Raw genomic sequence first — 12,002 nt, 5'->3', positions numbered from 1 at the left:
TTTTTGTGTGGAAGCCTTCTAGTGCTTTTTTTCCTGTTCGCTTCATTTTTGTGTTTGAGTTAAAATTGCAGACATTAATGTTTCAGCTTTGTTGAACTCACATGATAGCTGCATAATTTTTTCACCACACATTAAGGAAATTATAAGCTTCTTTCCTTTGTTAAGTTGATAGTGAGAAAGGTTTATGTGGTTACCAGGAGGTCCTTCTCTCTCTTTATAATCCGATTATGAGAAGTATATTGTTAAGTTGATGCTTTGGTGTTGTGAGTCTGTCACTTTAATAGCAATTTGAATCAACATCCCTGTTTCCCGGGCGGTCTTGGCAATGTGTTTGTCTGTTGGACCAGAGTGTGACTGTAATTACGCAGCCAGAAGCTTTGTGTGTGTGTTTGTGTGCCTGTGTTTGTGCATGTGGTCATCGTATCTTGAGTACGACTCCATAATGATGATTCTAATGATATGTTGATTCAGGCTTCTGTGCCATCATTATGCTGCACATGAATGAGATCTTCATGCTGGTCAAAGCTTGTGGTTTCCAGCTTGAAAACAGCTGTTGAGCAACATGTGACATAAATACACGGTGTCCTTTCCTTTGTCTTTCTGTCCATCTACAATGTCATAAAGTTAAACAAAGTAGAGTTTTATACTAACTGGGTCTTATTATTTTTGTAGGTTGGCCATAATTTTGATGGTAACAACAAAAACTTTCAGTCAGTAGCGAGCATTTAGGATTTTCCCATCTGTTGAGTCCGTGCCTCTTCTGCTACTATACAGATGTGTCGTGATTTTCCTTGAATAGTGTTAGCAAAGCATATCTGTCCCGGTTCAATAATAAGCAAATGAGTTATGTAGTCCATGAAATGTGCGATGACTTTTTCTACAGAATTTTCCTCATAAATAAATATGTAAATGATTAAAGTGTGTAAGCAGTCCCAAATTCAGGTGTTTTACCTAATCACTGTTATTAAAATTTTTAATGGTAAATACCTCTCACTATTTTCAGACCATTACGTTTTTTTTATAATTAACTACAACTATATTAAAACTGTTAAACAACAAAAACAAACTAAAATTAAATATATATAACATGCCTTTAATTTTAGACTACAGTCTTTTCAATATAGTCTGATTAGTCAATCTGAGGACGCATCAGTGCAGATGTTTGATACTGGGACTCAAGCGTTCACAATCCGATCCCCGTTCAGAACATCTTTAATGTGCCCCTGACAAATGGCACCCATATTATGACAAAAACAACAACTATAAATAGCACGGAGGCTAGGGCTGGGCGATATGACCCAAAATTCATATCTCGATATATTTTACCTGGACGGCGATATAAGATATATATCTCGATTTTTTTTTTTTAAGCCATAAAGTAAGAACAAAAAGAGAGTTCGTAGTCAAAGCTGTGTCCCAGATGTCACACGGGCACTTTTATTAACATAGAGCATAGATGTACATAAAATTTACTCAAAAATAAATTATGAGCATTTATTAAATAATAATGCTCCATAAATAAAAGAAAACAATGTTGTTTTTGTGCATAACAAAAAGCTCACAATTGTGCAGTCAAAATGTAAACTAAAAGATGCAGAGCATAGTAACAAAGACAGATTTCCCAGCTGCTCTGTTCCCAACTTCTACTGTGTGACTCACAGCACAGAGTTTGAAATCCTCTTCGTAACCACGTCTCTTAACAGGTGCCATTTATGGTCCTTATACACAGTAGGGTAATATTACGTTGAAGCACAGTACGTATCACTCCGCAAGGCTCCTCGGTAGCCGTAATGCTCTGACAATCCATCAACCGGTGCAGCACCGTAGCTTACCAAAGTTGTACTAAAACATTTTTTGACAGATTGCTGAGCGCCGTGTACCACATAAAATTGCTTCGCGGCCATCAAGCACAACCAGAATTCATACATAAGGCTCGCTGTCAACTTTTGAGAAAATGAAAGGATTTTAGGCTGTGCAGCGCCTCTGGGCTGCATGGCGTTAGCCTGGTTAGCTCGTTAGCGTGGTTAGCTAGCTAACACGTTGACGGCGTACAGCCCCACGCACGGGGCGATGCGCAGTAACTCGTTAACGGAGATTTGCCGCGTCCATCTTGTCGCTTCCTGCGGGTGAAGCGATGGGGGAGGAGGGGGAGTTGTGTTCAGTGAAGGAGGGGCGAGGCCCAGTAACGTTGCGTAAAGACAAAAGTGGACGAAAGAGAGGCAAACTTGCGGCTCCACAAGTATAGTTATAACGTAACATAGACTATATCGATATAAAGGATATTGTCACATCTTATATCTCGTATAAAAATATATCGATATTTTTTAAAAACTCGATATATCGCCCAGCTCTAACGGAGGCTAATAAAAGCTAAACTAAAATTAAAATTCAAAAACAAACTAATGAAAAATACTACAGAGCAATTTGAGACTGACCTAAATACTACACTCTGCTATGCAAGTACAATTTTTACACTTACTTAAAAATATAAATGTAAGTAAAGTCATTTAAAAATAGTCATTTAGTCATTTGGCTGCGATGATTTAAGGTTTAACATAAATAACTAGACTTAACAAATGTTAGTCAAATCTGTTTGTTTTGTTTCTATCATAGACAAAAATAATTCAGCTTATGTATCAGATAAGAAATTGCCAAATGTCAGTATTGGTATCAATGTTAAAATCGTATATTGATGGGGCCTGATTGCCTTATGTTATCGAACAGCTGGTTGAAACTCCAACAAACTGGCTGTAGATGGCCAAAAATACCAAATTTCACAATGCTGTTGAGTTATTTATTTTATCAGCTTCCAAGTACCTTGCTAACTGTCTAGTTAGTTAGCAAGGTACTTGGAAGCATATTAATATTAATCATAGCTTTTGAAATGATCTATATTCTGCTATAGTACAAGCTACATGCTTATCTTAGATTCCGGAATGTCGTTGTTTCCCAGTCTTCCTGCTGACGCCTCATGATGTAATACCAGTATCCTCTTTCATCGCTGGCGTGGCTCACTTTTTCATTTCAGAAATGTACTTTAGAGGTCTTTACCCTTTGGATAGTTCAGCTTTTTGAAGGATTTTAAAAAAAAAAGAAGCTTTTTTTACTAGCAAACAATGACAGAGAGCGAGCGTTTGGGACCTTAATTCAATGTGTGTTGTGATAATGTTCCAACATAATACCCCATCAAATTCAAGGCCAAATCTATAAAAAGTAAGACCCAAGTTGTAATAAATACTGGCTCCTGTTTTGAGTTGCACATTGTGTTTTTTTTTCTCTTCTTGGACCTTTATTTTGTGTTTGCAATTTTTTAACATCTGCATTTCTGTTGTCGCCTAGGAGCCTAACAGTACACAGACGCTGATAAACCTGAAAGTTGATCCGGAAGGATTCTTCCTCTACTGGACCATAGGTGCTGGACAGGTGAGACGTACTTGATGTCTTACACACACAGAGTTACACACATACAAACTGATTACCTTCAAAGTCGGCCAAATAGACTGTCGCACATCTCCGAAGTGCTCGGACACGATCAAATACAAATGAGCCACTCTAACCATAATGGATTTTTAATGTACCATCATGAGTGCTAATATGGATATTACACTTGTTATTTGTCTACTTTAACACCACTACATAGCTACGCTCCCACTTCTCCTACATATTTCATCTGTCTTTCTAAATGGTTTCTTCCTCAGCTCTTTGTGTCACTTATTGTGGTTTTAGCGGCCCATTAGTTCAACCAAAATGGGTTTCATCAATTTGTCCTGGCCTTGTTTGTCTCCTGTTTTCTCCTGTTCACTCTGATCCCTGTAGTCTTTGTGGTTATCAGCAATCCTCCATCTCTTTCCCCCCCATTCATGTGTGATTGCTTCCCAACATCCGTCCTTCCTCTCCTTGACTTTAGAGGTTACGTTTAAGCCATTAGTTTAGTAATATTGGATTTTACATTTTAGGCATTCAGCAGTAAACTGGGAATTGGCAGCATGATGGTGATTCTGACTGTGGTTATGCATGTAGATGTATGGGATCATAATGAGTTATTCCTTTGATATTGGAGTATGGATATAGTAATCTGCTGTCATGGGTAAACATTTCCATAAACAAATCCTGTGAACAAAGCTGCCCTTCTGTTATATAGTGAGATATAGGCAATATCTCACTGTTATCATTTTACTCATCTCTTCACACAACTGTATATCCCAGTTATGCTGGCCTGGTCTGTACATTTTATAAGGCTTTCTGGATCAAATGACAATACAGGGGCAGCTCAATTAACTCCCTCCCACGCGCGCTTACACACAAACAAAAGTCCTTCCCAGTGACTTTGTTTTTCTCCTTCCCTTTCTTCTGCATGCACAAACCGTCTCCCTCTTTATTTCTGGCTGTCTGTTTATCCAAAAGGCATGTAAGGAATGACCTGTTGATAGCCAATATTATCACTGGGTTCTGTCTGCGTGTTTTGCAGTATGTGTACGCACTGCATGTGTGCGCATAACTGGGCCAGAGCACACGTCACGCTGTCGGCCTGCACATGTGTCAGCATGTGTTTGTGCATTCACATAACAGACACAAGCTTTAAATACTCATTCTATCCTGATGTCTTACTTATATATATATATATATATATATATATATATATGTGTGTGTGTGTGTGTGTGTGTGTGTGGTATTAGGATAATAGGCCATTTGTCGCCTGAGGTGCAACTGTGACACTGTTTAGCAAAGAGTCAGATTGTCAGTCATTGAATGTTTTCAACAAGGTGTTAAAGCTGCTCACTGTGACTGAAGATGACTTGAGACAGCATTTGAGGAAAGAGAGAAAAGGGACAACACATTGTTTCCAATGTCACTGATTAAACAGTGTACATCTTTAGTTTTCTTGGAGTCATTAAAGAAAAAAAATCATAATAGATACACTGGCTGTATCCCAATTCAGGGTCTGCAGCCTTAAAGTACGCAGTCTCAACGATCCTCAAGGGCCGCGTACTTAAAGACCGCTAAGGCCGGAAGTGCGATGCTTCTGAAATGGGACGGCCTAGCCTCTGTTGCGCTGCTCAGGTTGCCTAGCAACCATGATACTAACAGCTGGAAACGTTTCATACAGCTTTGTTTAACAGAAATGAAGGAGAAAATCTTTTGTTCACGTGTTTGTTTGTTTCTACATGAGCTTTGATCATTCTCTGTAAGATTAAGCTCAGCTATTGAACAGCGTATATTTTAAAGTAACGGCTTTTAAACCAAGTTAGTACAAACGTCACTAATGTCACATAACTTTGCCGACATGTGGCCAACAGTAATGTTTTAATGTTCTTCGTTATTAAACATTTGCACATAAATAAGTGACATAATATTCAGTACTTACTTTTAAAAGTTTACTCTTCGGGCGCCCCTCATCCGCCGTTTTTTTTCGGCAAAATTATCCACACCCACTGCCGCGCTATGCATTCTGGGATATGTTGGGCCACGAAGTCTACACCGCCACGTCCTTAAAATTCAGGGAAATGAAGGACGCATTTGAGGGCCGCATTTCGAGCAGCCTTCGAATTGGGACAGCCTTCGTCGCGTCGCTGTGACGTAATCGGCCTTAAAATGCGGCCTTTAAGGCTGCAGACCCTGAATTGGGATACAGCCACTCTATGCACTTTCTTTTTGCAAGCTTGATGCCTAAATTACCCACAACACAATTGTACCAGGAGTTTGGACAGAGATCCGTGTAGACTGAAGCAGAGGTGAGAGGTGGACCGGACACTCTTTCCCTACCCACAGATTTATCACATGTTGCGCTTTGAAAGAACATCATCCGGTCTTTAAGTCTGACGCCATTAGCCGTTTCTGGGTCCAAACTCCGCTTCAGGTCCCAAAGTCAAACGAACACTGCGGCATCACTGAGAGTTAAACTGTCTAAAATTTTCAATCTTTAATAAAATGATCAGTTTGGCTGCTCTGCCAGGTGTAACAATTAAGTTTAAAATACAGGCGTCTGTGAAAACAGGATTTATAAAATTTAACAGAGTTAGAAGTTAGCAGGAAGTTAGCTCGCTAGTTTCCACCTAAACATAATATACTATGTTGTGACTGAGAGATTTCTGAAAAAATTAGAACGCACAGCTCTGCTATAACTTCATATATAACTGACAGACAGAAAACTAAACAGCAGTCACGTTTGTAGGGTTACTGAAGTTTGGCTAGCTGGCATATGATGCTATGTGGTGGCTAGCTGCACAGCTATGGTTAGCATGACATAAACACATTAGCACAGTGACGCTGGAGGATGAACGTTAACGTTTTTACACTCAAAAGTTAACATGAGGGTTCCTGATGGTTTTGGAGAAATGCAATTGTATGGCAGGATCCTGTAAACGGACCAAACTTCAGTCAGAGCCACTGATATAATCCATCCACTGACTTTTTTTAGGGGTTTGTTTAGATTAAATAACAAGATACAAACCATTAAAACCATTAAAAAAACAGCCTTAATAATTGCAGAGTAGTTTGGACCTGGGAGCAGGGTTCATACGTCATTGCTTGAAGACCGGATTGTATTGAGTCCATGTTGTTCTGTCACAAAGTGAAATAGACCAGTTTCACATTACTAATCAATTGAATTAATTCGAGCTTGAGTTTCATTTAGAAGAGTTTTTGAGACCTCTACATCATCAGTGTGATTTAAAGCCTGAATAAGTTGCAAATAAAAACTCATATGGGCACATTTATATTTCATTTCTTTTTGTTCTTCCTAAGTTGCCAAAAGGTTCAATAAAAACACTTCAGTTTTTGTTTTTTAAATCTAATTTTCTAGCAGTTATTTTGTGGTCCAGGCTTTACAGGAGTTAAACAACATTTCCATGATAAACAGCCGTCCGTTACACACATGCTGATTCCTTATTTGCTTGACTCTAAACACTTCTACACATGCTCCGTAGTCCTGAAACTTTTCTAGACTTCACCACCGTGCAGCTGCACGTGAGATTGTTTAGTGGGTGGGACAGTTCCAGTCTTTTACTAGCTTCTCTAGTGCCAAGCTCGTGTTGTGCTTGTTTTATACCCATTTAAGAATAGAGTGCCCTCACCCAAACCCAACAGGGTGTTTCTAATCGCGAGGATCTACAGCAGAGAAACTCCAGCCGTGTGTGTGGAAAAAGGCTAAAAAGGCTGATTAGTTGTTACATCATTTGCGTTGTGGTGTTTCTTTCTTTCTTTATTTTTTGAAATAAGAAGAACATTATTTCAAAGGAGGCATTAAACTAAATTGCACTAAATGCCAGATTAGATTTAATCCCTGTGAGTGTGATGAAAGAAATCTAGGTGGACTGTCTGTCAAGCCGACTCCGGTCCATTTGCCTGCGTGAACCCAGTTATGCAAACAATGGATTTTCATAATATCAGATTTTATCTTTCCATTACACCAATGCCTAAGTCGAGGAAGATTCCCCTCTGCCTTACTGGAAATGCAAGCAGCGAGCGCTGGTAGTGCCGCCTCATTTGCCTCGTGTGCCACAGTGTTTGACCTTTCTTTCATTGCTGCCTTTCGTCTTTGTTAGTGTTGGCATGACTAAGGCCGATTGTGGTCCCCATTCTTACTTCAGTAGCGGGAATCCGGCTCTCTGATGACCACGGCCACGAAAAAACCTTCAGGCCACCAAGGCTAATTAGAGGGAAACGCTGGTGTCCTTGACATGGATAGAGTCAGACTGGCAGTGACTAATAGTGTTTGCTCATTATGTTGAATGTAATGTTGAAAATGACTGGCCAGTGCTGTTATATTTGTTTCTTCAGCTTTTCTCAGAATGAACAGCAAATGAGAATCGGCTCGGGGAAATCTTCCTTGCAAACGTCCTGTTGCTCGTGTTGTTGAAAATGAATGCACCTGAATGTATAAAAATGCACGCGGGCTTTACAGAAGTCCTAATTTAAAGTGGCTGTAGTCATTTCAGCGATACCAGAGTGAAGCTTCAATTCAGCGTTGCGACTCCCCAGGAGATTTCCAAGCAGAGCTGAAAAGAAAGAGGACACTGCAACACAGATATCCAGCGATCATTAATGAGAACAGTTAATACGCTTTTACACAGATGACAAGGGTATTCTGGAAGAAACCCATTTCTCTGAATAGAGCCACCCAAAATATTGGCTCTCCAGTGCATTTTATATTTTTGCCACTCTGCTCTTTATCATTTAAATGTCATCTATGAGGATTTAATTTGAGGATTCTTCCCAGTTGACGTGATCAAGATCTATTGTATCAACCTGATTCATTTAATTCAGGGTGCCCGTGGTCACTGAGTGGAACTGGATCACTCACTAGAGTCATTTTTAGAATCTCAGCAAAGGCCTGGAAGGACATCGAAAAAGTCTGCAACCCAAAAATGTCAAAAGCACTTTTCTAACAACTTAAGAGGATGTGTTGTACCACAAAGGTGACATTGCATTTTATTTAGGACAGGCACGCAAGCATGAAAGCTCAACCCCTCCTGTGGATTTCATTTTGAGCAGAGTTTCTCTTCCGTTTCCCGCCCAGCATATAGTTCTTCTAATCGCTGCAGCTCAACAGTAATGTCATAACATGAAATAAATTTGAGACACCAAGATGTTGTTGTGAATAACTCGAAGAGGAGCTGACCACCCAGGATGCAGTGGGGCCATTGATTTGAAAAAGAAAGAAAGAAAAGAAGTAAACTTGTGTTGAGAAGAGCATCCCTGACAAACCACTTAAATATTGGCCTACGTGCAGCCCTGGGGAAGCATGTTTCCATCCCTTTTCCTCTTCCTTCATCCGTCACTCTTCTATTACCCTCCTTTTATTCCGCGCTGACTTTATTTGGATTACCTGCCTCCTTTTTCTCACCTTTTCCTCATGAAATCTGGTTTATCTCAGTCGCTTTGAGCCTTTTCACCTTTTCCCCAGGTAATTCTCTCCTCATCCTGTCTTATCTCCATCTGCATTGTGTCACCTTTGTCTCAATCTTCGCTTTGTTTAACATTTCCCTTTAAATATATCTCTACTTTTCTCCTTTTTTTTCCAGGGTCTCATTTATCTCCGTCTCTTTGCTGACACTTTTTCTTCACGGCGATTTTCTTCCTGCTGATAATTTCTTTCTCCATCCTTCTACAGCAATCTTTCACATCTCTTCCTCTGCGCCTCCCCCTTCCTTCTCTTTGTTATCGCCCTCTCTCCATCTTTGTGTAACGTCCAGAGGTTCGGCTTATGAGACCTCTGACGTATGAGTGTATACTCGGAGCCCAGAATGTCCCATAAGTCTTCCGTTGTTCTGTGGAAGAGCTTTGTCCTGGGAAACGTCACACATTAAATAAATCCTTCTGTGAGAGGTGTTTGGTGTGCGGGTCTATCCATTCTCAACTCTGCTAGTGCCGATAACGACCAACTGTTGCTGACAGAAACACATACACAAACACACACGCGCTGTACACAGTGGTTGTGGGCAGACACACCCCACCGTGCACTGGTCTGCACTGTTTCCCCCCTGTCTTTCACTTCACTGTGCTCCTTTCTTTGCCTCTGAGATAAAGGAACATGACCAGCAACAAGTTTTCTCTGTCTAGTCAAAGAACAACTTCACTTCAACCGCTATTTACACTCTTTTGGTATTGCATTTATACATCATTTGCATGTTCATTTGTTGTTTTGGCCCCAAAACAAATTACTTGATTTGCTTTGAGCAAATAACAGCTCAGCAAAGTTTCTAATTTAAACTTTTAATTTATTTATTTTTTTATGGTTATTAAAAAAAAACTGGCTTGGATTCAAATAAGCTCTTTTTTTGGTAATCAGCCTGTCATTTCTGAGGATTTATGGAGGCATTAAATGTTTTCCCATGACATTATGATGAGTAACATGTTGTTGGAGGATATGCCTCAGAACATATAAGCACACACTGCAAATTTAACCGTCCCAAATACAAGTTTTCTTTGACCTTACTTAACTAACCTAAGGCATGTTGTAGCAGACCGCTATGGTCCAATAGGAATTGCAGCCTTCCAACCCTTAAGCAAAAACTTTTTAGCACTGTCGGGGAAAAAAAAAAAACCCTTTCGGTCATCGTTCGTCTTCAGATCTGTAACAGTAAAGGCTTGTGACCTGCCATAATTCTTAACTCCCAAAGACCCCACTTGAGTAAATAGCTGTGGCTAAATGCTGAACGCAAAGTGCATGCCAGTGGTCGCGGGTTACACAAGATCCACATGCACATCCCATACCCACACATCTGTTACAACATATGCTTGCAACTTCTTGCTAATTCTGCAGCGTGTCCTTCTGCTGTCCTCTGGTCAAACTTTCCTCCTCTTTATATTTGTGTCTTAACCTCCTAGGACCTGTCGTCCACATATGTGGACATCACATTTTGAGGTGTCAAGACCAAAATACTAAATTTTGCTCTAAAAGGGCCTGATATCCACTTACGAGGACATTATGCTGCTGCTGTTCTATCGAAATTTAAAACAAATGTCCTCATATGTGGATCTCATTTTTCTCAGAAGCAAAAATCTGTAAAAAAAAAAAAAAAAGAAAATCAGGTAATTCTTTGTTTTTTACATTCATCAGGTCCCAATCAGCCCAAATAGCAAAGAGAAATTGAAAATGCATGCCATGAAAGAGTTTGGGTCTTAGGAGGTTAAATTAGGTATCATGCAGATGCTACTGGGGTTAAAAGAACAGTAAGGTTGAGGCGAATGGAGCATATTTGGATGGATGTTAAACTACAGCCATAAGTACATAAAAATGTCAAAAGTTTATTGTTTGCCATTTTAGTTTCTATGCATTTTTTTTTTTTTTGCTGTAAGAAACCATCCTATGAGAGGGAGCAAGGGACATTTATAGCCCGACTCACACTGCTGACAAAAAAACATTGAACCTGCGATCTTATATTGCAGTCCTACTGAGGCCTGTTGAAGCTGGGTGCCAGTTTCCCCTTAAACTCCTGTTTTCGCCTTTTTCTTATAGTCGTCCTCTATTGCTATTTTTATACTAAACTGACAGCCAAAATCTGTGTGTTAAATCTGCCAGTATATTCAACCACTGCACATCGCTTTGTGACCACTGGCTAGTCACTAGTGGACATTCAAGGTTCCAGTCACTGTAATGTATTTACCATCCTTCCATATTCTATCTGTGGCGTCCTTGGCTGGTATTTGCATTAATCTCTTTCTGCAAAGCTGAGAAAAGTTTAACTCTGGGCGAGAGCCCAGCTGATAAAGGCTGCTGTACCGATACTGCCGATATGTTGCTTGTGACCCGTGCACCTTGCATGTCCAGTGGTTAATTAAATGCTGTGATGGATTAGCCTGCTAATAAATCAGCACTTGTTTTGAAGCCCTTCAGTACTCCAAAGCAAATAAAGTTCACCCAGTTTGAGATATTTCACTTCCAGTCTTTGGTTTACCTTCCAGTTGTTTGAACTTGGCTAGCTGTGATATTTTCACTGAACGTGGCTGAGATTTCCCATTTCTTCTTCTTGTCAATCCAACTTCCATCTACCATTTGTTTCACTGCAGAGTAAATGTCTGGGTTAAACAGAATAGAAACGGGAAACGAATGTGGCGGGATGTGATGAGTCATATGGTTTTAAAGACCAACACCAGCAACGCACATCTTTAGTGTTTTTCGTTTGGTAACAGTCCTGACAGTGCTAGCACGGATGATCATTTCCAATGAATAAAATTGACCTCAATTCAGTTCTGTACTTTCGATCCAGGTGGAGAGCAGCCTCAGCTGTCACCTGGCTTGAGGTGAAATGCACCTCGCCCAATGACTAATCTTCCCGTTTGCTCAGTTTTACACTGCCTGTCCTTTCTTTCACACGTTTGGCTTCAGCTCTGTCTACACTTCTAATCCTTCTTCAATTTGTCCTTCTCTCCCTGCCGTTTCCCTTCCCCATGTTGCTCTCTCTCTCGGGGCAGCTGGTAGCTATCAGAGGGATAAGGCAAAAGATGTTCCTCTAATATAAACTGAAGGATGACATTTCCTCCCTCTCTGATCTCCATTT

General features: G+C 40.1%; 1 protein-coding gene across 3 annotated transcripts in view; it reads left to right on the top strand.

The window, feature by feature from the left end:
• The window catches only part of plcb3 (phospholipase C, beta 3 (phosphatidylinositol-specific)), a 57,235-nt gene that overhangs the window by 15,305 nt on the left and 29,928 nt on the right, over positions 1 to 12,002 (top strand). For all 3 annotated transcript variants that reach the window (XM_085146972.1, XM_085146964.1, XM_085146955.1), the window contains one exon: positions 3,340 to 3,423. In XM_085146972.1, coding sequence (XP_085003098.1) covers positions 3,340 to 3,423 — 84 coding nt within the window. The remainder of the gene's footprint in view (positions 1 to 3,339; positions 3,424 to 12,002) is intronic.

The sequence above is a fragment of the Neolamprologus multifasciatus genome, chromosome 3 (genome assembly GCF_963576455.1).
Source record: "Neolamprologus multifasciatus chromosome 3, fNeoMul1.2, whole genome shotgun sequence".
Lineage (NCBI taxonomy): Eukaryota > Metazoa > Chordata > Actinopteri > Cichliformes > Cichlidae > Neolamprologus > Neolamprologus multifasciatus.
The sequence above is the reverse complement of the archived record's forward strand: the minus strand, read 5'-3'. Positions and strand labels throughout refer to the sequence as shown.